Source organism: Prorops nasuta, unplaced genomic scaffold, assembly GCF_024137725.1.
Source record: "Prorops nasuta isolate Cenicafe-Biocafe unplaced genomic scaffold, Cenicafe_Pnas_1.2 PNAS00033, whole genome shotgun sequence".
NCBI lineage: Eukaryota > Metazoa > Arthropoda > Insecta > Hymenoptera > Bethylidae > Prorops > Prorops nasuta.
This window is the reverse complement of record NW_027116830.1, coordinates 1,669,611-1,693,024: the sequence shown is the minus strand read 5'-3', so window position 1 is coordinate 1,693,024 and position 23,414 is coordinate 1,669,611. Positions and strand designations below refer to the sequence as shown.

Genomic DNA, 23,414 nt, shown 5'->3' with positions numbered 1-23,414 from the left:
TGATTGTATTAGTACTGTACCAGAGATAAAACGGGAGATTGCTCATGCGAGGTCCCGAGGCAATCCCTACCGGTAGGCGGCGCTGGTGTTGGCAAACGCGTCTCAGGTCCATCTAACCCCTAACGCTATCTATCGGAAGAGACCACGAAGCACGAGCGTTAAGCTTAGAATAGGGTAGAACAGATATGCATTGTTGCCAGAAAGCGGACTAAAGAGAGAGCGGAGATATTTTCTCGGACCTCTCTGTCTTTCTCGCTGTTAGCGTCTAGCAGAAGAGTCGAGCAAAATCTTTCCGTTTCGCTTTGCCGAAAATCTACCAATATTCGATGTCATTTACATTTGCAGCCCAATGCCTTTATACATCATTTTTTCAGCATTTTTATTTATGAGCATTGAACTATTTAAATCAATAATAAATTAAGGAAATGCGTATTTGATATATGATAATTATTTTAACTATAATTTCATCGTTATATTTCGCTTATTTCCGTAAAATCTGTATTTCTTTAGTTTATTATTGATTATTGTAAGTCAATGGCCATTAAGCAAAAAAGAAAAGAACCGAGCAGGAATCGAACCCGGGCCCACCAATCGCCACGCGGTTACCTTACCGTCTAGACCACGAGGCTTCTTCAGTGCACCTTAAAAACAGATAGTCTTCTTAAGGGCTTGAAATCTTCTATTGAACCATATAAATAAACGAGCAACCGACAGCTTTATTCATTATTATTCTGTCATAATGGTACACAAATTAAGGAATAATTATATTTTGAATAGTTTTCAAAAGCTTTTCCAATAGCCAAGAACGAAGATAAATAATCAACGCTCGCACCTGAGACGCGTTTGCCAACACCAGCGCCGCCTACCGGTGGGGATTGCCTCGGGACCTCGGACCTCGCATGAGCAATCTCCCGTTTCATCTCTGACTGTATTAGCGTATATCAACTACAAAAGTTTTTTCTAAGTTACAAGGTTATGTTATGAATGGTGTGTGACATTTGACAGCTCATAAGATGTTTCTTCTAACTAACTAGTCAAATTCGTCGCAATTAAACACGAATAAACAAATTGTGTGAGGAATAGTATAATATTTATATTTTCTTCTATGTAGATGCTGAAGTTAGTTGGAATTGAAAAGAAACTTGAAATTCGTTCAAGGTGTTCCGATTGTTCTGAGGCGCGCAACGCGGTAAAACCGGTAAGGCGGCAAAACAGTATAGACACTAACCGACTGGAACCTGTGCTGCAACTTATTCTTTTTGGCTTACTTTCATTAAATAAATTTGGAAGGATAATTTTGCGACAGTTTGCACTTTCCATAGATTTCACGCTTTCTGTAACATATTAGTATACATATTAGATTAGCGTTGAAGATAACCAACTCTAACTAAAAGATACACCTAATATGTGTATGTCTAGTATTCGATAAGCAACAATAGGCATAGTGCGTGAAATACAACGATAGAAAAAAGAAAATTTGTTGGTTTATACGTATACGGAATGTACAGTGAAAAACTACAAAATTTATCGATAGCAGCACTGTAGCACAGTAGCAACTTTTTCACTGTGCTTTTCGTATACAAAACACACCGATACAGGCTTTGTTCTTTTTCACTGCACTATCGAACTGGTGCAATTAGTTGAAATAAGACAAACATATGTTTTATCGCTCTAACTTATTGCACTAGTGCAGTAATACAGCGAAAAAGAACAGACCTACAGTCTCACTTCATTATGGTAGTATTTCACAGCTATAAAGAACTGAGCTGTTTCAGGTTTTTATAAAACAATAGTTAGCCAGGCAAGATTAATATTCACAGTTCACATAAAGTACTATGGATAATATAGGAGTTCAAGAAGCATTTATGAATTTGAAGCCTCTCTGTGATGCTCTAATACATGAACCTACTATAAAGAATATTTCCAAAATAGAAGAATGTATCAATGAATTTCCAGATGCAATTGTTCAAGATTTATTAAAGTATATATTATTTCCAATAACTGTACATCTAAGAAATGACAGTATAAAGTAAATATGTCTTTATTATTTCTGTTTTCCTATCAGTTTAAAGTAGTTCAGTTATTTTAAGATTAGTCAAGCTAACACATATAAATTGAAATTGATAAAACTAAATTTAAATTATTTGTAGGAATTTTAATTTGAGTTATTTAAAATAATTTTTACGTTAATGTTTATAAAAAATTGTTACATATTTTTCATAAGTAAAAAATATAATATCAATTAATTATGGTTTCATAATTTTTATATATTATAATTTTTATATATTATAATTTTTACATATTATAATTTTTAAATAATCTCTTTAAAAAAGGTGCTTAAAAATACTGTTTTTTTTTTTTGGAAAAATATTTTACAAATAAATTGTACACTCTATTTTTTTTTTTAGACTAATTTCACAAATTTTTGATAAAAAAATGTAAGTTTTGTGTAATGTTACATAAGATTCAATATAAACCAATATAAACTAGTACTTTTAATTCTAAGTTATCAACATTTTTGTCCTGCAAGTAGAATTTCTGATACTTCAGTTAATAGAAGGCTTTAAATTTTTGTTAAAATTTAATATTAATTTCTGTACTTAAACAGCTGAACTACTTTAATTTGTACATTAGAATTTTTTAATAATTCCAAATAATTTCAGCACCCGTACAAAGGAGCAACTAGTACGTTTAATGGACTTGGTTTTATCAAAAACTAGAATTACAAATATTAAGCATTTTACTGAACTTTATTCATATTTATTGATATTAATTTATGATCGGAATCAGCCTAATATGGGTATGTTTAGAATTTTTTGTTTAAGGTTATTGTAATAATTTTGTAATCATTTTTTAATAATTTTGTAATAATTTTGTAGTAATTTTGTCTCGAGAGGAGTTAAAATTAGTTGTACTCTCTAGTTTAAAAACTTTAATGCATCATTGCAACAGTGAGGTCACTGAAGAATTATATACTCAAAAATACATTCCAAAACTGGCCCAGAGTATTTATTCTTGTGTAGCAATTGCAAGAACAGAGAGATCGGTTCTTCTTAGGTAATTTATGAATTAAAATTTTCTATTTTAAATTGATCTATTTTTATAAAATAGTTGTTTTTCCTGTTTAATTCTATTCAATAAATTAGGGTTAAAGCAATTGAAACTCTCATGGCTTTATGTCAAGTAGATGATATGGCAGATCCAGCAGATATAGTATTTCGTGACCAGGTAGCAAATGTTATTATGAGGATCTTGCCAGGAATTACTGGTGGCTTACTAGAAATAGCAACTGGCAATGATACTCAGAATCACAAAATTACAATGGTAATTATATATAATAAATATATTTTCTACAATTAAATTTCAGATAAACCATTAATTTTATTTTATATTTCAGATAGCAGTTAAGGCCTTGTCAGAAATAATTTGTCTTGTAATGCAAGATACTCAGACAGAAGATGATTGTCTTACTATAGATAATTTAATAAAAAAGTCAAAAACTCCTCAAGAGTCATTATCAATTATTAAACAGAATGAGAATACTGTTGAAATAAATAGTATTCTTAGTACTAACATAAGAAATAAAGAATGGTTTAATGCAGCAGCTATCAAATTAAATTTAGTCATAAAGGGACTCAATGAAATAGTTAGGCATTCACATTATAGAGTAAGATTAATATTAGCCAAAAGCATTAACTTGCTTCTTAACAAATGCCCCAGGTAAAATGAATGTTTATTTTATGTAATGAATATCCTTATTAGAATTATAATGTATTTTTATTTTATAAAAGAAACATGAAATCAAATCTTCTGGAATTAACAGAATTTATATTAACTTTATCCGAGGATGAGAATAAAGATGTGAGAGAAGAAGCACAAAAAGTACTTAAAAATATAAGTAAAGATCACAAGGAAAATCTATGCTATAAGCAGTTAATAGAACAGTTAGAGGATAATTTCTATAAATATCTTACTGAATTACCGAGAAATGCAAAAGTAGCTGGTATTATTATCTCACATTCATTGTAATTATTTAATTTTTAATTTTAAATAATTTCAATTATTTTAATGATAGATGCTGCTGAGCAATTATCATTATTCAATAGAGTATGTGGATACTTAAGATTATTTGGGAAACAGCGCTTACCTATTATCTTGGCATCAGCACCACATACAAAGAGACTGATATTAGCTTTGATTTTTGTACTTGAAATTGAATGCTCTAATATTACACTTTTAGAAGAAATTGGTATCAAGGAAGTAGATAATATTATATGCACCAATGAATCGAATTCGTGGATATCTTTTAAATTTATTGAAAACTCCAAATGTAAAGAAAAGATTTCTGAAGCGTGTAAACTTCTAGGTGAAATGGGAGATATTAGAATAATGATAGATAATCTTCTTATGTTAATAACAGAGGCTCCTCAGTATAGAAAAGAAGTAATTTTATTATTGAACTGGATAATAGAAAGTACATTAATTTATTTTTATTAATTTAATATATTGGTATAAAGTATTTGTTAATGTTTATTGCTTATATATTATAATAGTTCCGAGCGACGAAAGTACACTGGACGAATCTTTTTACACAGAAATTGTAAATACCTATATAGATATTGAAATGTGGTACCTACCCTTTAAAGTTTCCAACGAACTATCGTTGCGTGATGCACAAAGCAATGTGGTACAATGTTGTCTACTTACCGAAGGCTTAGGTTGTATTGCAAAGGCTTTGCGCCAAGGGTTCGATTTATTTTTATTGGAAACGTTATATTTAATCATTGAAAGAGCAGGTAAATTCAGGGTAGTCCTTCGTATTTTTATAAACTGCATGTAAAATGAGTTACTAAGATAAAATGTTTGATCTTTCAGGAAGTGGATTGAGTTTAATCAGTTTTGTTGGAGTTCAAACACTAGGCTATGTTGCTAAATCCCAAAATCATGAAAGCATAGAATCATTTTTACGTGAAAATATGGATTATATCACGTATCATATTACAATGAAACTGAAATGCTTGGAACGAAATCCTGGAGTACTCGACGTTGTTCAAGCTGTAATGAAATATAGTACATTCAGTATTTTGCCCTGCCTTAAACATGTTATCGATGATATTTTTATACAATTAGGAAAGCGCTTTGTTGAATCAAACATTTACCCATTCTTGAAATTATTTTATGCGTTTGTAACGTCTGTTAAAAAAATTATTGACTTTGAGAATGAAATTGTTGTTGAAAGTGAATGTAAAATTGTGAAAGAAGATCCTGCAGAATGTGTTATTAAATCTGTGCTAGAGTATTATGAGGCTAAGCTAATATCTAAAAACTATATGAAAGATTTTGATGAAGAAGAAACGAAAGATTTACCGAAGGATTCTGAATTTGACGAATACGAAGATAAAGAAAATAAAGGAAACGAAAATTATGAAGGTAGTAAAAATTTTGGTTTAATTTATCTTTGCAAAGAAAATTGTAATGAATTAATAATTACTGTAGAAGATGAAAAGCCTGATCGACCTATTCACATCAAGATGATAGAGGAAATTCTCAAAAGATGTTTGCACTATATACCATTCAAAAATGAGGAAATATCGCTCTTAGCTATGCTTACAGTGCAGGAAGGCTTACCGCTTTTAATGAAATGGGAAGATCAGTTACTACCAATTGTTCATGTTTTGTGGCATCCATTGATAGAGAGATTTCACGACAAGAACCCTCTAATTATTAATCGTGCTTGGCAATTATTAAATGTATTAGGAGATGTTTCTAAAGACTTTATAAGAGTAAGAACTTTAAAGTAAGACTACAATAACCAAGTAATACATCTATTTGAAATTAAGTAGGCTATGTCATAATATAATACAAATTCCAACTTTCAGACAAATATTACCAGCTCTATCAAAATTTTTAACCGAGTCTGCTAAGCATAGTTTCAAAAAAGACTCTGGACATGTATACATATTTACACAAGTGTATAAGTTGCAGAGAGAGCTTCTCTCTACCTTTGGAAGAACCGCCATCAATTTAAAACTTCGGGAACGGGAGCTGTGGGATTTGTTGAGTCTTGCAGAGCCATATCTCAGCTCACTGCAAAATCCTACATTGCAGGTAAAGAAAAAAAAGTCGTAAATATATAATATATTTTAATAATCTAATATTTGTTGTACAGAAGTGTTCTATTGAATTGTACAAAGAAATAGCCGATTATTATGGAGATATTGCATGGGTTAAATGTCTAGCAATTTGGTCATCGAAAATTGCATCCCAGCCAATTCCCATTGACGCTACATTAGATACTGCAAAGTTAGAGGTATAAATAGCTAATCAATAACGTGGAGCGTATTGCTTTAGATACTATCTATATTTTGTTTTATAAAATTCTAATCTTCCTTAGCCGCCCAATGCTGTGACGAAGAATGAATACTATAAAAATGTGGCAAGAATTATCATGTATATCGAGAGAAAGGAATGTGATTTATAATTTTTTAAGTGGAATGAACGAATGTAAATGATATGGCAAATAAATTAGATTTATAGGGTATTCAATCTCAGATATCTAAACATTTCTTTTTTTTGCTCTTTGTTAGAAAACGGTCGGAAGCAGTGGTCTTTCAACGAGTAAGTAAAAATTAAATAATCGTGTATTTTTAGTAGTTATATAGATGATAACTTGAGCACATCTTCAAGCTTCCACGTACTTCAAATATCGATTATAGATGATTGTGGTCCACTCTTGTCGTATGTTAATGAAACATTTTGCTTCAGAAAACTTTAAATCACTAGATAAACATATCGATCCTGCATGTTTTCTGATTTTAGGTATGTTAACAAGTTTCAAAACTTAGTTTGCTAATAGCATTTAGTCATTTATGAAACATTACTCTTTATAAATAATAATTTGAAAAGGATCGCCTAAGGTGAAGAAAGCAATAAAAATGTCCATATATTAATTTTCTAAAAAAATGCAACGCATTTCATCATTTCCATGCTTGTTTTTGGGCTTTCTGAGAGGCTAATTTTTTGGTAATGTACGACGAGATCAATAAAGCTGCGAGTACAATCACTATAAGATAGTAGTCAAAGTCTTCTTTTAGCACATCAAAAGTCTTTGATGGTGCTACACGTGTGTAAAATAAATCTGAAATAAAATTACATAGACGCATTGATTAAACAGATTTATCTCAAGATTTGATGTAGTAGGCTTTTAAATGTCTATTATACGAACCAAGACCGTGTACAAAAACTAAACAAGTACTCTCAAGGCCACTAGGACTAGTATGTATACCCGAAACTCTGGATAAGCTTTGATTATAATTAACAATAGACTCCGTATGAATAGGAATCTCGGGCATGTATGGTATAACACCTTCTTCTCGTACTTCAGGATTGATAGGCCGTCTGGGATCAAGCATTATCCACGGTAATTCCAATATACCACCATTGGCCAAAGCCACTGTTAAATTAAGGATAAAGTTGGATTAATTTATTTGGTAAAGCCATGGAAAGAGACTAAAAGATCATTAATTACATACATACCTAGAATATGTTTACTAGTAATTCCCTTTTCTGTAATAGTTTCCTGCATTCGTTCTACAGATGCGGGGAAAATAAATGCTTGTCTTTCCACAATTGGTAATTTTGTAGTAACTAAAGATGAGAACACTGCAAATAATAACATATTATGCGAGTCAGTATTATTTTTTTTTTAAAAAGCCTGAGCGATTCATCTTACCCGTGGTATTACTTTGTACTTTGCCTTCGTACAGTTCTAAAGTAGCAATTTCCGTTCTGCGGTTCTTATCGTTGAAATAACTATACACTATCCAATTTTCTGAATGTACAATATGAATTGGTCCACGAATTCTCTTGTGGTTAATAGAGAATATCATGTTACCCGATACAACGTCCAATAAATATAAATTAAGTGTATCTGAAAATACAAAATAAATATATCAATATTTTCTTTTTCCTAAATTTAATTGTTTACAAATATCTTACTTTTAAGAGAGTTCCCGACTCCTTCAGTTACTATAGCAACTAAATTAGGATTTATGTACTTGTACAAAACTGATCTATCGCTTAATACTCTCCCTTGGGAGTGAACACGTTCTATTGGATTTTTAGCAACGACCTGCGTTATTCTTTGGTTTTTTGGGGACAATACCAGCTCCCATACTTTATGGGCTACCAAGGTCTACAATGCGTTAAACAATTAATTTTTTAAAGTGTAATATTTAATTTTTATAACATTACTTCTCAACTATTTTCTAATACTTACTTGCGACGTGCTATAAGAAAGTGAAAGCCCAGATAAAGTGCCGGTAGTTCGGTCAACGATGAAGAAATAAGTATTTTTACCAACTGTTGCAGCTATTGCAGTAGAATTTTTTGGGAAAACATGAACCTTATCTCTTGCATCCAGAATAAGAATGATACGAAGGAAATCATCTGTGTATAGGTGCAAAAGCATTGACTGCTTTATTCTGTATCCTAATTTCATCAATCCATCTAAAGCTTGCCCAGTAATGGGATTGAATGTATAAACAACACCTTCCTCGGTATTCTAAATATTTTCATGATTTTTAGAATTTGATATTAACTTTCAAATAATTCAATTAAAATGTGATGAATACCTTATCCTCTACCAGTAATGCGCACTGGGGCGGATTAGGAAAATGTCTGCTACCCCGCTGCACGTATAACACCACTGAATGAGGATTATTAGCAAAACCACGAATATTCTGTATTCTTGTTTGCCATATAATTTCTCCCTTTCTAGTCTCGATACCATATAACTATAAGTAAACTTTATTTATATAATCACAGACTTTTGACTCATAATGATTTTGTTAATGACGAAATACCTTTCCCGCTGATGTTACAACAACAATCATTTTGTGTAAGCCAAATTTGTCTCGTACTAAATCCGTACGCTGATTAAATTGCTGATTATCAAAGTCAAGTAAGGACTGGAGAAAACTTTTAGCCTGATTAAATTGTGAATTAATCCTTCGAATAGTCATACCAAGTATATCCCCTAGATATAAAAGAATCCATTTTGCATTATAAATTTTTTATGCATATTTATAATTATTAATTAAATTATAAAACTGAAAATCAATAAAATATAATACAAATTTACAAAACTTAAATGCTGAAGTTAATAATAAAAAACGAGATTTTTATCATAAAAAAAGCTGATTCGTGCAATTTGCCTAACATTGTACAAATTTCAAAATTGGAAAATTTCGTTAAAAATGTAATGTTTGCTTCAAACATTAAACTGATAAGTAATTGGCTAATGTAAAGTCTACATGCAATTTATGTTAAGCAACTGTTTTAATTTAGAATTTTATTGATGAATAAAGAAATTGGATTTGCCTAATTAAACAAGTCAGAAACATGCGACTTTCGATATAACACCAGCAATAAAGAAAATAGTAAGTAAGCCCTTTCTTTTTCACTACTTACATGAACCATCTATATCAATACCTGTCAGCAGCCATTCACAAAAGAATACTAGTTAATAGAATTTAATAAATATGTTACTATTTAAAATAATTGCCACCAAATTGATCTTACTGAACAGGCAATGATAATGTTTTTAAATAGTACTAAGAAAAATAATTATGTAGTGATTAGCTAATTCCTTTAAAAAAAGTATTAATGTTTGATTTTTCCTTGATTAAGTCACAAGTTACGACCAAAGTTTTGGTTTATTTTTATTAAATAAATCATAATAATTTATTTCTTAAATTCTTAAAAATATTTAATAAATTTAGAATGTTTCGATACTCACTTTCTTTTTGATCAAATTCCGTTTCAATTGCTTGATCCCTGTCAGACATAGGTAGCTCAATAATCTCTACAGCAACTATACTTGCCAGAGATTCTTCTCTAGCCCAAACAAATTTATTATGTTGCAAAAGAGTAACAGTGTGATCTTGTGAAGAAAATAAGTGCCTGCATTGGATCATTTGGCTTCCTCCTTTTGGCTGACGTAAACAAATTGATGCACCAATAATTGGGAAAAACAGGGAAGAGTGTGAAATGGTTACTGAAACCTCTGGGACTGGTTTAGATGATAGCAGCATCACTCCCCTCACTTGTGTAGTCTATAAAAGGTAATATTCGTGAATAAATCAAACTTTTTAAAATAAATGTTTCAATTACTTACGCCATCTTTGAAAGATGTTTCTAAAAGGACTTTTTCATTATCCACTAAAGTAACATGAAGAGCTATTTCCCCTGGAATATCTCTTGCAATTACATTAGTTGTTTCTCCAAGTATAAGAACACGTTTTCGTTGATTATTATCTGCACTAACTGCCACCACAGAATCTCCTCCTACTATTGATTCTAATTTGTATGGTCCTTGAGTTCCAGCACCAAATATCGTGTTCATGGTTACTGGTGCAATTTGGACATTGGTATCAAAAAGGTGTACAAAAAACAATACTGCAAGGCTTTTATCACCTTTCAAACATGCCAAAAATGGTGCTGCCAAGACACACCTATTAATATATATTGCAATATTAATATATTATAAAAGTAAGAAAATTAAATTTTTTGTTTAAAATTTACAGTTTTGCTTACTCTGTTCCTTGACTTATAAATGGAGCAGAAACTTTTTTTGTAGTCAATTTTTCTCCTGTTTTGCTGTCATACGATGTTACTTCAACGCCACTGTCATAAATAGGTAATATGTGATGCAAAGTACCATCTTTAATATGCCACCTAACATCTTCTAGCCTATTTAACAAAAAAATCAACAAAATGATTCACATACAGGGAATAAACATCTGTTTACAGATTTAACATTTTTTTAGAAACAACAATAACAACAATTCTTGTGTAAATATTAAATATATTCAAGTGCTGTTAACAGTGCTTAAATATAAGAAAAACCTGTCAACACTGTATAACCCCAATGTAGTAAAAGATATAAAGGGAGAGAACCGTCTGAAAAAGCAACAATTTATGATACCATAAATAACTTTTACAATCAACTTATGAGTTGCAGCTTTAAATAATGTGCTACTAATAATATATCTAAGCGATTGGTATTGAAGTAAAAAAATGTTTTTCTTTTTTTTATCATAAGTAATGCCATGAAACTTTTTACGAACCTTCCAAGATTATGTTCAGCTATTGGCCACTCATGAAGTATATGTCCTGTGGCTAAGTCCCAAGCTCGAACAATTGTTGGAACACCACCACTTACTGTTATAAGATCCCCTTCTGCAATGCCACCTAAAGCATGGATTTTGCCTGCGTACCCCTTTTCTAACACTCTTCTCCATAATATTTGACCTAATACAGTATGCTTATATAGATCATTCCCAATTTACATCTAAAATTATTTAACCTGTCCATTAATTAATACTCACCCGATTTCAGATTAAGTGCGGCAATAACGTTCTCCTCCGTTGCTACAATTATTTTCCTTGCTGTTGATATAGTGTCAAAACTAGCAAACTTAATTTGACCAACATAATTTTGTTTCCTAATAATTGCAAAAATGATTTAGTTTTCGCAAAAAAAGATCATTGTCCAACGAAGTGTTGGTATACGTGGTTTATACATAGCCTCAATTTTTAATTATTGGAGTTAACTTACCAGTCAAATTTTCCAACTTGGTCTTCGTAAAGACATAAAGATAAATTAAATAGACCAACAAAGACTAAAAGAAACTGAAATAATTGTGCTTCGTTTAAAAACCGGCTAATATTACCGCGAAAGCTCCTTATTAATGGAACCATGTCTACATATACCAAGTCGTTAATTAATTTATATAGTACATGAATAACTACATCCACGTATACCTTATGAGGCGTAGTATAGAAATATAGAAGTGTACATACATCCGAGAGATATAGTAATAAAAGATGAAGGAAAATTTTTGTAAATTAAAAGAGCTTTGACTAATTATATTGCGAATAGAGAAGCACTGCGACGTACGGGTACGGTACGGTTGCAGTTACCACACTTTGCACACACAATAACCACAGAACTAAACAATCTACACTGACTACACTGATGTCAGGTGTGAGCCTCGTGTGAGTGTATCGTGTGTGACCGGTGTGACTGATGAGCTGTTCTAGTTTATAAAGAGAATATATAAGCACGTTCAAATAATATATACACAGACAGTGATATGTACACATTTACACTTGACCACTATCTCTTTAAAACTGTATACGCAAGCACAGTGCAAGAAATTAATTCCTTTACATTTCAACTAACTTCACTCTGTAGTACATTCTAGACCAAAATTTTTTCTATACTATGCTAAAGTCATAAAACAGCGATTTTCCCAACTACTGCATGCAGGAAATTTAATTTTAATTAAACCGTCCTTTCCTTGTTCTATAGTGAAGTATAGAAATTTAGCAAAGAAAATACGGAATAAATTTTGCTTAAAGGTTAACGAATCAATTTTCAAGAGTGTACTTAATGTAACAAAACAAATTCACACACGTAACTATATGTAGCATACATATGTACATATATAAAAAACAGTAAGGTATCTTTTCATGAGGACCATTCTTTATTATTTGTGATGAATGACAAAACGAATATATGTTCGCTATTTGAAGTGCAAATTTTGTATCGTAGTTACTAAAACTAAAATTACTTTTTAATTTATTATAAATTAATCAATGATATTTGTTAAAATATTTGTAAATTTAACTTAATATTAAATTTATTTTATAAATAAATATATTTCGTTTAGCAATAAAAATGTGCTTTCACTTTAAACGTGTATTAAAGTAAAACAGTTATATAAATATTGTATAATATATAATAGTTTATTCAATTTTTTCTCGCAAAATACATATAAATAAAAAATAAATGTTTCCTAGTGCCATACAGAACATGTCTATATATTTTGAAAATTGCAATTATTATATAGGGTCCGCAACTTAAAACGCCTAAAAGTAAGCTTGTTATAAATGTTTATAGTTCTTTCGTAATTATTTTTAAAATATTCAAATTTTACGTAAATCTTCTTTGAATGCAAATATAAGAGTTTTAAGAAAAGTCCTATTTAAAAATGTAATATCTGTAATAGTTATGGAAATACACATATTTTGTTGCAAATGTTCCGAAGCGTTTAAAGTGGCGGACCCTGCACATATTCAGTTTTATTTATCCTATGTTATTATTTGTGTTTTAATGATCACTTATAAGTATAACGTACAGCTAAAAAAAATTGTTCAGAATCATAGAATTTTTTCATTAGCAAGTATAGCATAAGTGGACAGTATTAATAACTATGAAAAATATGACATAAATGTTAAATCCAACTTATAAATTACAATCAAATATAAAATTCTCCTGATAACTGTTTAAATGTAAGTCCTCCTAGCGCTTTTCTTTTACATTCATAATATAACTCTTAATGATTTATTTAAAAAATATATGAAATTATTTTAGATCGTCGTTGTAGTATGATCTATAAAATATAGCGTGTGTACAATAATTAGATTTGTTTTGTGCTTGGGTTTTACAAATTGATTCCAAGTGACTAATATTTTATTATCAACAATTCTTCATTCTTACGTTTGAGTATTAGCGCTCTCATTATTTTAATTTGAAAAAACATAACTCTGACATATAAATTTTAGAGCATTATATTTCATTTACAAATAAAAAAATCAAACAGATTTATAGTGACTAGAATATTTTACACTTCATACATTCGTTCATTGTATACGTATGCGCAGTATTAAATTGTACAAATTGTAAATAATATGATAAAATGTAATATTTAACTTTGGCATAAAGCATGATTCATTGACTTGCGAAAAAATCATACAATTGCAAAATTCCCTTAAAAAAACGATAGATATAAGTAGTGTTATTTATCTTACAAGAATATGAGAACAAATAGGGTTTTTATTGTATACATTATCCTATTTACTTGTTACGATTAAAAAATGCTGCATGTACACATAATTACAAAAAGTTCGTTTTATAATCATCTACTTTTACTAGAGCTTCTTGGAAATTATAATATTAGCTGCCTTGTAAATTGGATTAGAAAAAGTGAAAGCAAATTTGATAAATATATATATACATATATATTTATAAATTATGTTAGTAATAAAGCCTTATTGAATTATATAGGGTGTCCCACGAACGAGGGCCATGCCAATACCATCGGACAGGGTCAAAAATCTAAGTAAAAAAGTTGTAAAAATTTTTTTCCTAGAACCCTTAGTTAAAGTTATTTGCAATTAAATATTATCGATTACAATAGCCTTTCTTAAAAAGGAAGATTGTTTTGGTCGCATTATAAGGCCAAAAATGCTAAGACTGTGAAGTTTATGTTTTGATTGTTTTTATGGCGCTTGCATTCGAAACTGCCGATCGACTTTCAATCACTTCATAGGCTCAAGTGGATGTTTGACTTCGTTTTTCTTAGTATTTTAATTCACAGAATCTTAGTATTTTTGGCCTTATAATGCGACCAAAACAATCTTCCTCTTTAAGAAAGGCTACTGTAACCGATAATCTTTAACTGCAAAGAACTTTTTAATTAAGGATACTAGAAAAAAAGTTTTTACAACTGTTTTACTTAGATTTTTGACCCCTGTCCGATGGTATTTACATGGCCCCCGTTCGTGGGACACCCTGTAATGTCCAATGTACTCTCTCTCATGAAATTTAAATGAAAAGAAAATAAAACTATATATATATATATATGCTCAACATGTATATAAAAATGATGTATTTTAATAAGAGGGTATTGACTGACTTGGTATAAACTATTTACCTGAAACATGAGAAAAAATAGCACAATACGTAATAACTTCAGCACTCAAACATGTAATATAAATACACTACTTATACATTGAACGCAATATCTAGTCTCATAAGATGATAATATTTATCACACAACCATTACGCTCTTGATTTGCATAATCTGTAAGGTAGTATACACGTACGATGTATAAAGAAGAAAAAATATTTTTTAATTATATAAATCACGAAAATTGTATATTCATTTCTTTTAATGGAATCTCTTCTTATATCGATATTACAGAGAGGGAAAGCTGAAAACACACATTTCAATAATACGTATGACGTTATTTAACGACCGATTTTAAACGAATTATAGAGAGTTTTAATGACGTTGTAAACTGTTCTTTCTCTCTAATAAAAAAGGTTTTTAAATAACGAAAACCCACTATAAAAGAAAAGCAATTTTACTTTTAAAAAAATTGATTGTTTTTTTTTAACATTTAGTTATTTTACCAGAAAAAGCAGTTTGCGGCGTCACTAAAATCCTATAATAAATTTGAAAACTGTCATCTAATAAGCCACATTGTTGACACACGTTTACATCCTTCTCTCTGTAAATATCGGTATGAGGAATCTCATTAATGAATCTAAGTTTATTGCTCATTAAAAATAAAAGAAAATTGTTTATCACAAAATTCAGTACTTTGTGAAAGCATTAATACGTTTGAGTGACAAAGTTCATGCAATATGAAATAATACCATAAGTTTTAATTGACATCTTTAAAAGTATTTAATTATTTTGATTTGTATTGTATCTCTTTGTTTCTAATACAGTTCTTTTAGCATAGAACTTAAAGGGAAGTTATCATCGGGAGTCATGAAAAATGTATCAATTGTTTTTGTTTTTATATATAAAGTAATTACATTTGAAAATAGGTTTTAGCTTATTTTATACTTCTATTAATGAAAGATACATTCCAATTTAATTTATAAAAGTAAATAAGTAACAAATAAGAGCACCAACTCCTATCACAGAGTTATTCTGCAATAATTTTTGCGCGGTACTCTACATTATAGCTTTACAGACTTGCAGTTGGCAGTTCATCTGAAATAATAGATAATGATAGATTATGAAACTAGACTAAAGGAGCCTTCAAATTTTTTGATTTTTGAAAAACTTTAGATAACAAAGTAGCAGTTGTTTAAAAAAACTACAGTAAGTTTGTTGTTTTATTTTTTCTTTGTAATGGCTGGTATTTTGTTATCTGTAAATTTTTAAAAAATCAAAATTTGAAAACCCTTGCATTTTTAGTCTAGTTTAATCATTTTTCACCATTTTTTGTTTTGGGTGAACTGGCAAGGCTATAAAATGCATCCCTTACAGCATTGTATTATTTCATTTGACAGGGTATCGCCATTTTTGTATTTTTTTTATGAATAAAATTGGAATGCACTCTCAATTGTTAAAATAATGAAATATGCTGAAACATATTTTCAAAAGTATTTAATTTATATAGAAAGAGAACCTAATGTAATGCATTTGTCATGCATTTTTATGGTAACCTCCCCTTGATATAATCAAGATTACAGTAATGCATACAATGAATTTAATTAATCTGATAATGAATCAGAAAGTCTTCTAGAAAATTCCTATGCTACAGTATATATACACTCCAATCTTAAATTATCAAATATTCAATTCATATTTTTCTAGATCCATGTTAATTTCAAACACGAATGGATATATGGCTTTTAGTGTTTTGTTTCTAATTGAAAACCATATGGCACACACAACCTATCTTTCTTTATTCTAAGCTTCTTAAATATAAAAAATAGCATGTCCACAAGTGGAGGAATATTTCTGTGAATCATAGTCTTATTGTATCATTCTTGTGTTTCAGAGAGCTAAATTATAAACAACTTCAAACATAGTCTTAGTCTATAGTGGAGACAAAATGAATGATTTAAAATTAATATTGAGTATTGGGTACTGAGTAAAACTATTGCTGCATATTCCTTTTCCTTATTGCATATTTTCTGTACTAAATATTTGCTCCAAATTTTATGCATGTACGAAGATTTTTAAATCTATAGGACAACATATTTTGCTTATGACACTTTTATAGAGTGCCTTTCATGTTGTATTTAATTTCAAAGACTCTAAAGGAAGTGTACGTTTCAGCTGTAACAATTAATGTAACATATTGCAACTACTACATACAGTAGAAGAATTTTGTAAAATTTTGCTTGTTTTAAAATTATATAAAAAGATTATATCAATAATCATAAATTCACTGCAACCCAATCATTTTTAATTAGATGTGCATATAATGTATAAGTTCTAGTCAAAGATATTAAATATCTAATACTTCACATTAAATTATGCAACATAAGTTTTCTAAATATTTTAACATTTTATGAAAATGTTGAAATAATCTTGTAATTTATATGTAATCATAATGCATCATATGCAAATAAATAAATATAAAAGCTTTAAAATAATTAATTTAAAATTTTGTAATATCTTTGCTAGAACAAACATTATCAATAATTACAACAATTGTTGAATATTTTTGTTGTTATGGCACGTCTATCAAATAATTATTTAGAATAAAGTCTCTAATTGTAAAATAGCATTAACATATTCTTGAAGTTTTATCCAGTTATAAGTTGAAGTAAATATTATAAATATTTTAAAGAAAAATTTGTGAAATACCTGGCAGCCATAGTTAAAATGTGAATGTAAAAATACTGCGGCAAATACAATACATTGTTATCTAATTGGTTAAAATTTGTCCTATAAACACAGCTCTAAGAATAGAAAAAAAAATAATATTTATGTTAATCTGGTATAGCAGATGATTTTGATATAGATATTACTGCTATCAAACCTACAAATGTACATAGTTCTTCACATGAGCAAGAGCTTAAAAAACATATTGTCAATGTTCATACTAAAACTTTCTTGTACAGTCCATATTTATCTGAATGAATTGCTAAGCCATAGTACTTTCTTGTTCCTTAAAAGATTAATTCATTTGGTATATATAACTTACAGATTACAACTGGGAAGTCGAAAATTGTACTTTATCTGAAATGCAGTGGCCTGCAGCTGCCAGAGAATCCTTAATAATTGCCCGTGTCATTAATTTTTGTAAATCTCGTAGACATTTTAACTTACACGAATGACTGCAAAAATATATGCATAATTTATAATAAAATGCATCGTCTCTGCCGACGTTTTTGAGGTTCAGGTCTTAAGACAGCACGAACTGCCTCATCAAATACTTGTTTCAAACCACGTTGTGTTAAAGCAGAACATTCCATATATTTCACTGCACGAACCTACAACCAAAATTTATTACAAACATTAGCAAAGTATTAAAGCTTTTATATTGTTACACTAATATAAATACAATACTTTATTAGCCAACTTCTGTCCTTGTTCTCGTTTAATAGCACTAAGTCCTTGTTCAGCTAAGGCAGTAAGAGTCTCCCGATCATCGCGTAAATCTATTTTAGTTCCAACAAGTATCATTGGTGCATCTGGGCAGTGGTGTTTGATTTCTGGATACCATTTACTGGTAACATTTTCAAAGGAAGAGGGACTGGTAACAGAGAAGCAAATAAGAAACACATCAGTCTGAGGATAAGAAAGAGGGCGGAGCCTATCATAGTCTTCTTGTCCTGCAGTATCCCATAAACCTAAGCTTACAGGAATTCCATCTACCACCATAGGGGCTGAATAATTGTCAAATCTAAGTAAATAAAAATATATAATAATAAATACAATTTAATTATTTATTTTAGCAATACAAATTATACTAACACAGTTGGTACATATTCTCCTGGAAAACTATCTGTTGTATATGATATTAACATACATGTTTTTCCAACTGTACCATCTCCTACTACTACACACTTTATAGGTCTACCAGAGCTCATGGTTCCAAAATCCTAAAAGCACAAACAAATACATAAATACCAGAAAAGTAAAGGAAAACTTATTGTATTCAAATATTGGGTAGTACATGTTTCAGATTCCCCTAAAAGAAATAGATGCACTATAGCAATTGGGGGAACAGCTGTAGAAAAGGAAAAATACGACTATCTTATAATAAAAGTATTTTAAGAGTTTCGACCGTTTAGACAAAGAGTAATAAATAGAATATAGAATTGAATAGAGATAAAAATTACGATAAAAGCGATTATTGCTCTAAAGCACATCGACGTAGCAATAAAATATCTAAAAATTCTGAATTAACGTATAGATAATAATGTAGATTAATAATTGATGAGTTAACCCATTAAAAATGTAGGGCTTGTCTCAAAACAGTCGATTATGCTAAGAGTGGTTTAGTTCGATTAAGATTACTCACCACAACTGTAATGTATATATAATAAGCAGATATTACCAGACTCGTAATATAATTAATTATCAAATTAGGTAATCAGAGACAAGAATAAGTGGCCAGCATGACAGTACTTTGGGATCTTTGAAAAGATTTTTGTAGATTGTTTCGATTAGACACTCTAGTTAAAGAAATTCAGAACCGTCGCCGCCGACGCTGCCGAATTGAGCCGAACCCCGAACGCTCCGAACCCCCGAGTGTCCCCGACAACGAGGGTGACACTCTGCGTAAAGAGGAGGTGACCGTGTTAGTTCTAAAAAGTAAGTTTACAGTTCAGGTAGCGCTGTAGTCGTTTTGACGGCGTGTAATTTGCTTTTTCCCTTCCTATAATTCGTATAACGTCGCTAGTCAATTTCTAGTTATGCTTTATCTTAACTATCGGTAAATTAGATCACATTTTGACACATTTTAACGAGTTTGCATCGTTGTGTTCAATAGCATACATAAAAAAATATTACATAGATAGTGAATAATTAGAGCGATAGAGCTCCATTAAAGGGTTACAAAAATTTGTTTAACTAAAAATATTTATTTTCATTAAAATAGTAATAGACTAATTAGCATATTAGTAATATTTGTTATTTTAAAATTATTTTATATCATGTCACATAATGTGTTATATAAAACTAAAGGGATCTTTTACATAGTATTATTCCTTAAATTTAGGCAGCTTGTATCCATAATACTAAAGTTATAAAAAATACAATTTATATTTCTAAAAAATAATATATATTATGAATTATTCTAAAAAGCTTTCTTTTGAAGAAAATAAAAAATAATAAAATAATTGATAGAAATAGCACTAGTATAAAAGTTATGTACAGGAATATGTACAAGTCAAAAACAAAACAATTTCTAAATAATTTCTACTCTACTATGAGATCATACTCATCAATTTCTTCAAAAGTTTCATTAACACTTTTTACCCATTGCTGCAACCTCTTTTTTTCCTCTTTGCTTAATTTTGCAATTTTCCTTTTTTTTATTTCAGTTGTACCAAAACTTTCTTCTTCCTCTTCATTATCTTCACAAAAACTGAATTTGGCATTTCTTTTTCTGCTATAAGAATGTCTGGGAGGCTGGAAATAAAATTACAATCAATAAGTTTTTAGTTAAATTTGACATTTTCAACTTACCGCTTTAAAATGTATAGGTTCCAAATCCATAAATAATGGACATACTTCATTTTCTTTTTCTACATTAGCATTCTCAGGTAAGATATCAAAAGTATCAGAAAAACTGACAATATCAAAAGTTTTTTGCTTTTCATCTTCTTGAATTGAAGATTTGTCCTCTTCTTCTACTATATGAGATTCTTTTCTTAACTCTTCTACTTTTTCAAATCTCGTTAACTTAACTAATTGCTTTCTAGGTAATAATTTATTTTGTATTTCTCTGATTGATAATCTTGCCGGTTTGACTATTTTTTCAATAATTTTGTTTCTTTTTATAGGAGAATTCTCTTTATTTTCTTCAGGATTTATTGAAGAAATGTCTAATTCAGATGCAGAGTCACTAAAACCAAATAAATTATCCTCCTTCTCTCTTTTTTTAATCCTTTTTACTCTATTACTAGTTAATGGAGTTGAATTTTCATGATCAAAAATTCCATAAGCAGAATGAATTTTTGTACTCTCAGGCATTTCTGTAATATTTAAGAAAGAATTTAAGCTTGACTGTTTCAATATTCTTGAATCATGACAATTTTCTTGTATTAACTCAGATGGTCCTGGAATATTATCCATTTTTTCAGCTCCTAATAGATTTAAATTTGTATGAGGCCTGTTTTCTTTTCTTTTACCTGTTTTTACAGGTGTTTGATAATTTGGTACTGTGTTTTCTTTGTCATCAACAATGTCAGCTGCTGAAAATGTTGGTGAATTATTTTCAATTAGAAGATTATTTTTTGTTATTGCTGTACTCCCATTTAGAATATTTTTCTTTCTTGGACTTTTGGTATCACTTGTAATAATTGGTGAATTTTCTTGGTTGGTTATCACTGTACCAAATTTTCTTTGTAAAGGGATATTTGTGTCAATGTTGTTATTTTCTATTACGGGCTTCAAAATTTTTGGCTTGTTTTCAGTTAATGATTTTAAAGGCTTTTTAAACGACTGTTTAATCTCAGGTGTGCTTTGAAAAACATTTTTTACATTCGAAAAGGTTTGTAATTGAGGTACACGCCAAGGACTTCCAGGATCAAAGTTTGTTGTAACTTTAGTAATGGGAGATAATGATTTATTAAATAATGAATGATTCTGTAAATTATTGATTGTTAGCGATGACTTCTTAAATGCATTTGTAATTCTAAATGGTTGAAAATTATCAGTGTGGGATGTTGAATATGTTGGTATATTTATTTTAACATTATTCAAAGTCTCTATTTTGATTACTTTTGGCTTTTTTCTAATCTCATTTATTTCCTTTGCTGGATTCTTCAAAGTATTTTGAGATATTTGATTGACCTCCATTTGTTCTATTTTTTCAAGTAGTTTAGATTCATTTAAATTATTAATTTTGGTTTTAACTTCACATTTACTTTCTTTTGTACTAGATTCTACTTTTGCTTCCTGAGGAACATTCACTTTATTTTTCTTTTTTATAGTACTAGCTGCTTTCTTGACAGTTCTTTTAGTAATAACCTTACGTCTCTTTTTCTTGACAAGTTTTTCTTTAGAGTCATCAGCATCAAATTTAAAGTCATATATTGCATTAGGACTTTTTATAGAATTTTCTTTATCCTCTACATTCATTGTTTTGTAGACTGGTAATTTAAGGTTCTCTTTTTGTTTGATATGTTCTACAATTACAATACTGTTTTGCTTACCTTGTGGTAAATGCTTTTGTATTAAAGATGAATCATCTTTATAATTTTTGATTTCACGAGGTCTCAATTTTTTTGAAATGAGTGATTGGGAAAGTGATTCTTGAATCGACATTTGTCTTAGTCTAAATGAATTATCAACATCTTTTTTCATTTTTACAAACCTTTTGTTCATATTAATATTTTTTCTATTATTTTTCTTTGGCTCTTCTACACATTCTAGATTTAATTTACATTTAGATTTAAAAAATTTCTTCTCATTAACAGCATGCTTACTTTCCTTGGTATCTCTGTGCTTTAACTTTGTTGGTTGCAAAACTGATTTCAATCTTTCAGCTTCAACAACAGGTGCATTTTTTACTGATTTATCACTAACCTTAGTAACTAATTTTCTTGACCTTAATCTTCTTGTTGGAGTCACTTTTGTCTGTAATTTTTTATCATCTTCGGACGTCATTGATTTTTTAATTGAAACTCGACCCATTTTTCGGATTCTGGAAAAAATAAATTAAACTAAAAAAAATGATAATTGCAATAAATTAAATTAAATTACAATTATAAAATCAAAATGAAGTTTATAAATTTGATTATTTAAGTCTTTAAAAATATGAACTACTTAATTGTCTTAATTTATATACAATTAGAAGTCATCGAATTCTTGTGAAAGGTCAACATACCTTTTTTTTAACAGACAGCTGGCCATAAAAAATCAAACATCAGCAGGTTATCCTGATCCTGAATGAAACCAAAGATGATAAAATTTAAGTTTAAAACATTCACGAAAACATTTTTATACAAATGTTGATAAAATTTGCAAACTCTTAAAAAATTCACATTCTTAATATCCACATTTATTCATTAATAAAGATTAGTCATAATAAATGTCGGTGTCGTAAAAATTAGATAGTAGCAGCAAATTCAAGCGCGTCCTGGAATCAGAGGAAGGGGAAAGTAAACTGAAAGAAAACTCTTCTTTCTGTCTGATGGTGCTCAAATTAACATATAATATCTGTCACGCAAAATATAGACTTGTAGACAGAAATTGTAGAATAACAGAACATAATACCTCTTTTAAACATCAAGCCACTTTGCCCACTTTGCTACAGTGCTGCTGTCGCTGCTGAGTGGCGTGCTGCTCTCTGGGAAATTTTGCTAGGGAAAGTTATATACCTAACCTACACCTTTTGAAGGCCCAACTCCATGTAAATTCTGTAAATAATAAAAAAATTGTAAAATTTTGGATTAAATATACGCAAGTAAATATATATACGCGCATTTCACATTGCTCTTAATCTCATAAGGAGAAAATATCTTTATTGACAAAAACCATCTTCCAATGATTAAAAAAAAATGGATTATATTGTTCAAATAGAAACAAATGATCTATTTGTTTTAAAAATGCTTTCAACAAATTAACAAAACAATCG

At 29.6% G+C, this 23,414-nt stretch overlaps 4 protein-coding genes across 14 annotated transcripts; 1 reads left to right on the top strand and 3 right to left on the bottom strand.

The window, feature by feature from the left end:
* The first annotated feature begins 656 nt into the window (after positions 1–656).
* Tti1 (Telo2 interacting protein 1) lies at positions 657–6,528 on the top strand. 9 transcript variants are annotated; one of them, XM_066743292.1, is made up of 13 exons: positions 659–987; positions 1,112–2,029; positions 2,664–2,800; positions 2,880–3,057; positions 3,147–3,324; positions 3,398–3,720; positions 3,792–4,003; positions 4,076–4,474; positions 4,554–4,796; positions 4,876–5,797; positions 5,880–6,108; positions 6,170–6,310; positions 6,395–6,528. In XM_066743292.1, exons 2-13 carry the CDS (start codon positions 1,836–1,838, stop codon positions 6,479–6,481), a joined length of 3,243 nt encoding a protein of 1,080 aa, XP_066599389.1. In that variant the 5' UTR covers positions 659–987; positions 1,112–1,835; the 3' UTR covers positions 6,482–6,528. The 9 variants fall into 9 exon arrangements, with proteins under 9 accessions (XP_066599396.1, XP_066599389.1, XP_066599394.1 ...); XM_066743297.1 differs by having other exon boundaries at positions 659–1,072; positions 1,776–2,029; XM_066743296.1 differs by having other exon boundaries at positions 659–1,198; positions 1,821–2,029.
* EMC1 (ER membrane protein complex subunit 1) lies at positions 6,314–12,234 on the bottom strand. 2 transcript variants are annotated; one of them, XM_066743308.1, is made up of 15 exons: positions 11,620–12,234; positions 11,391–11,506; positions 11,130–11,313; positions 10,597–10,752; positions 10,178–10,514; positions 9,800–10,115; positions 9,472–9,492; positions 8,865–9,037; positions 8,634–8,795; positions 8,279–8,563; positions 7,999–8,194; positions 7,733–7,930; positions 7,537–7,662; positions 7,226–7,453; positions 6,314–7,138 (listed from the first exon to the last, which is right to left on the bottom strand). In XM_066743308.1, exons 1-15 carry the CDS (start codon positions 11,760–11,762, stop codon positions 6,978–6,980), a joined length of 2,802 nt encoding a protein of 933 aa, XP_066599405.1. In that variant the 5' UTR covers positions 11,763–12,234; the 3' UTR covers positions 6,314–6,977. The 2 variants fall into 2 exon arrangements, with proteins under 2 accessions (XP_066599405.1, XP_066599406.1); XM_066743309.1 differs by lacking the exon at positions 9,472–9,492 and having other exon boundaries at positions 11,620–12,232.
* A 523-nt stretch (positions 12,235–12,757) lies between these two features.
* Mtl (Rac family small GTPase Mtl) lies at positions 12,758–19,363 on the bottom strand. Of its 2 annotated transcripts, XR_010824250.1 has the most exons (5): positions 19,131–19,363; positions 18,581–18,708; positions 18,173–18,509; positions 17,647–18,096; positions 12,758–17,562 (listed from the first exon to the last, which is right to left on the bottom strand). XR_010824250.1 is itself a non-coding variant. In XM_066743448.1 (4 exons), exons 2-4 carry the CDS (start codon positions 18,694–18,696, stop codon positions 17,962–17,964), a joined length of 588 nt encoding a protein of 195 aa, XP_066599545.1. In that variant the 5' UTR covers positions 18,697–18,708; positions 19,131–19,363; the 3' UTR covers positions 12,758–17,961. The 2 variants fall into 2 exon arrangements, 1 of the variants encoding a protein (XP_066599545.1); XM_066743448.1 differs by having other exon boundaries at positions 12,758–18,096.
* Positions 19,364–19,681: 318 nt separating this feature from the next.
* Positions 19,682–22,912, bottom strand: LOC136783283 (coiled-coil domain-containing protein 7-like). The gene is made up of 3 exons (XM_066743329.1): positions 22,665–22,912; positions 20,300–22,481; positions 19,682–20,242 (listed from the first exon to the last, which is right to left on the bottom strand). The coding sequence occupies exons 1-3, from the start codon at positions 22,688–22,690 to the stop codon at positions 20,030–20,032; spliced, it is 2,421 nt and encodes an 806-aa protein (XP_066599426.1). The 5' UTR covers positions 22,691–22,912; the 3' UTR covers positions 19,682–20,029.
* Between the last annotated feature and the right edge of the window lie 502 nt (positions 22,913–23,414).